This window comes from Bison bison, unplaced genomic scaffold (assembly GCF_000754665.1).
Source record: "Bison bison bison isolate TAMUID 2011002044 unplaced genomic scaffold, Bison_UMD1.0 scf7180017864291, whole genome shotgun sequence".
In the NCBI taxonomy this organism is placed as follows: domain Eukaryota; kingdom Metazoa; phylum Chordata; class Mammalia; order Artiodactyla; family Bovidae; genus Bison; species Bison bison.
Window position 1 is genome coordinate 2,209,867 of NW_011494863.1, and position 4,055 is coordinate 2,213,921.

Below are 4,055 nucleotides of genomic sequence, written 5' to 3' on the forward strand. Positions count from 1 at the left end.
TAGCATATTTAAAAGCAGAGACATTACTTTGCCAACAAAAGTCTGTCTAGTCAAGGCTATGGTTTTTCCAGTAGTCATGTATGGATGTGAGAGTTGGATGGTGAAGAAAGCTGAGCGCCGAAGAATTGATGCTTTTGAACAGTGGTGTTGGAGAAGACTCAAGGGAGTCCCTTGGACTGCAAGGAGATCCAACCAGTCCATCCTAAAGGAGATCAGTCCTGGGTGTTCATTGGAAGGACTGATGCTAAAGCTGAAGGTCCAATACTTTGGCCACCTCATGCGAAGAGTTGACTCACTGGAAAAAGACCCTGATGCTGGGAGGGATTGGGGGCAGGAGGAGAAGGGGACGACAGAGGATGAGATGGCTGGATGGCATCACTGACTCGATGCACATTAAGTTTGGGTGAACTCTGGGAGTTGGTGATGGACAGGGAGGCCTGGCGAGCTGCGATTCACGGGGTCGAAAAGAGTCGGACATGACTGAGCGACTGAACTGACTGTAATATTGCTCTTCGAAATTTGGAAGGAATCAAACATGAGGGTATTCTGTCTTCTCTGAACATAATAAATCTCACTCTAAATTCAAAAATAAAAGGAGTGAGGATAACTGTGTGTAGTAAATCCATCTACTTTTCAATTTCTGCCCTTTTGTAGTGATTTATTTTTCAACCATGTGTCTAGCTTACATTTTTAAGAATATAATTGAACTTAACATTTTAAAAATGAAAACTTCTTAGATCCCTCCTCCATCAATTTTTGAGGACACTCTTGAGACCTTCTATACTGGACATCACAGGTGAATTCTGTTCCAAACAATCTCGCTCACCATGTAGCAACCATGTACTCTGGCTAAAACTGAAACCATCAAAAGCTTAAGAGGTGACCCCAGAGAGCATTAAAGCAAAACAGAGGACAAAGATGAGTTCAGATTCTGAAACTTAAATCTCCACCTACAGTTCTATTGTGGGCTTCCCTGGTGGATCAGCTGGTAAGAATTCTGCCTGCAATGCGGGAGACCTGGGTTAGATCCCTGGGTTGGGAAGATCCCCTGGAGAAGGGAACGGCTAGCCACTCCAATTCTATTCTGGCCTGTATAGAATTTCATGATAGTCCATGGGGTCGCAGAGAGTTGGACACAACTGAGTGACTCACTTTCACTTTCTTAATTCTATACCCCTGAAACAATGATCGCCTCAGCAGCAGGTACATGATCTTGGTTAGTCTGATCAGAGTAAAACTAAGTTTTTGTTCTACAACTGGGAAAGAGAATCTCTTTCACTCTCTCTTCCTGTGCCGAAAAAGACAGCAGATGACCATAACTGTAGCTGGAATAAATCTTGGGAAACTGAGGGAAGCCAGTTTTAGGAGTAAGCCTGTGTTAAATGAAACTAACGTGTTTGTGTATTTGTTCTTTTTTTTTTTTTTTTGTAAATTATGAGAAACTAGAATGGCAACCCACTCCAGTGTTCTTGCCTGGAGAATCCCAGGGACAGGGGAGCCTGGTGGGCTGCTGTCTATGGGGTCGCACAGAGTCGGACACGACTGAAGCGACTTAGCAGCAGCAGCAGCAGCAGCAGAACTAAATTACGGATTTCCACAATATGTTCCACCCCAGTATCTTACTTCATTTTTCTCTTAGTTCACAGTTCACTGCTATCAAGGAAATCTACAGACGGCCTTCTAGTGCTATAAGAACTATCTATATATAGTTCTCTTTGTTCTACCTCATGGTTAATTCAGTTTCATATTCTTTGAGAGGACTTCTGAAGTGACTTGTGTACACTTTCCCTTTCCCTTACCACTTAAGGAAGGCCAAATAGTGCTGGAATTTTGTTCAGTGAAACAGTCACTTATACTCTCCTTGTTTCTGGTGCTCAGTTTTCTCAGAAAGATTACAAGCTCCTGGGGGCCAGGAATCACATATTTCTGTATTCACCACAATTGTGTGGAGAGTGGAGAAGGATGCTTAAATGCTTTTTAAAATACTAATAACATCAAAAACTATAAACAGTATAGAATACCTCTTATGGATGATAGACTATATCCGTAATCACTTGAACACAATATATAAAAGAATATTTGCTTCTGGAGGATATTTATGTGAATGGAATTTAGGTAGCTTTCATCAAACTCTGAAAATCTGTGGAGACGCATGGTGGCGCTGCAGGATAACATCGCTGGGGGAGAAAAAACATTCTATGCTGGATGATGTTCTGGACATTGTTACCCAGTGCAAAAAGAGCACTAGGAAGACAAAAAGAACAAGGCTTCAAGTGGCAAACTAGAAGTTATTCAACAAGGTTAAAATCCTTAAGCCTCGGAAGATTCGGTGGACATATCAGAGGCACCTTACCCAGAAGTGGGAAGGGTGAAGCGATTCTGCAGGAAGACTTTGGGAAAGGAGCTATGGAGATTGGAGGGGCAGGCGTTCTGCAGATAAGGCAAGTCCTGCTTTTCTTTGTTTTGCTGGGGATGTCTCAAGCGGGCTCTGACTCTGGGCGCTTCTCAGTGGCAGAGGAAATGCAGAGTGGGAGCATTGTAGGCAATCTGGCAAAAGACCTGGGGCTGGAAGTGGGTGAGCTATTCTTCAGAGGGGCTCGTGTGGTCTCTAATGATAACAAACAGCGATTGCAGCTGGACATAAATACAGGGGATTTGCTCTTAAGTGAAGCCCTAGACCGGGAGGAGCTCTGTGGCTTCACCGAGCCTTGTGTGCTGCATTTCCAGATATTAATGAAAAGCCCCTTGCAGTTTTTACGGATTGAGCTCCAGGTCAAGGATATAAATGATAACTCTCCTGCCTTCTTAGAAAAAGAAATGCTCTTAGAAATCCCAGAGAATAGTCCTGTCGGTGCTGTGTTCTTACTAGAAAGTGCAAAGGATTTGGATGTAGGAATCAACGCTCTAAAAAACTACACAATAAGCCCCAACTCGCATTTCCATATTAAAATGAGAGTCAATCCGGATAATAGGAAATACCCAGAGTTAGTTCTAGATAAGGCGCTGGATTATGAAGAGCAGTCTGAACTCAGTTTCATCCTCACCGCTCTGGATGGCGGGTCTCCACCTAAGTCCGGGAGTGCCTTGGTCCGGGTGCTGGTCGTGGACGTTAATGACAACTCCCCTGAGTTTGAGCAGCCATTTTATGAGGTGAAGATTTCAGAAGATAGCACACTAGGCTCACCAGTTGTCACCGTCTCAGCTTGGGATTTAGATTCGGGGAAAAACGGGGAAATATCATATATGTTTTCCCATGCCTCAGAAGATATTCGCAAGACATTTGAAATTAACCAAAAGTCTGGAGAAGTGAGTTTAACTTCACCCCTGGATTTTGAAACAACTGAATCATATTCCATAATCATTCAAGCCACAGATGGGGGAGGCCTTTTTGGGAAATCAACACTCAGAATTCAGGTGATGGATGTGAATGACAATGCTCCTGAAGTGACTGTGTCATCAATTACCAGCCCAATCCCAGAAAATTCTCCGGAGACTGTGGTTATGGTTTTTAGTATCCGAGATAGAGACTCTGGGGAGAATGGGAGGATGATTTGTTCTGTTTCAGAAAACCTCCCGTTCGTGCTAAAATCTTCAGTTGAGAATTACTACACGTTGCAAACGGAAAGAATGCTGGACAGAGAAAGCCAAGCTGAGTACAACATCACCATCACGGTCACTGACATGGGAACCCCAAGACTGAAAACCGAGCACAACATAACCGTGCTGGTTTCCGACGTCAACGACAACGCCCCCGCCTTCACCCAGACCTCCTACACCCTGTGGGTCCGCGAGAACAACAGCCCCGCCCTGCACATCGGCAGCGTCAGCGCCACAGACACAGACGCGGGCGCCAACGCCCAGGTCACCTACTCGCTGCTGCCGCCCCCCGACCGCTCGTGCCCCTCGTCTCCCTCATGTCCATCAACCCCGAATGGCCACCTCTCGCCCTACGTCCCTGGACTACGAGGCCCTAAGGCCTTCGAGTTCCACGTTGGGCCCACCGACCGCGGCTCGCTGCGCTCAGCAGCCAGGCGCTGGTGCGCGTGCTCGTGGCG

The 4,055-nt window shown here is 45.6% G+C and overlaps 1 protein-coding gene across 1 annotated transcript in view; it reads left to right on the top strand.

Moving 5' to 3' along the window:
- The first annotated feature begins 2,203 nt into the window (after positions 1 to 2,203).
- Positions 2,204 to 4,055, top strand: part of LOC104996371 (protocadherin beta-11-like) — a 2,883-nt gene continuing 1,031 nt past the window's right edge. Inside the window, 1 exon segment of the mRNA XM_010850631.1 lies at positions 2,204 to 4,037. Within this exon segment, the coding sequence (XP_010848933.1) occupies positions 2,206 to 4,037 (1,832 nt within the window). The 5' untranslated portion in view covers positions 2,204 to 2,205.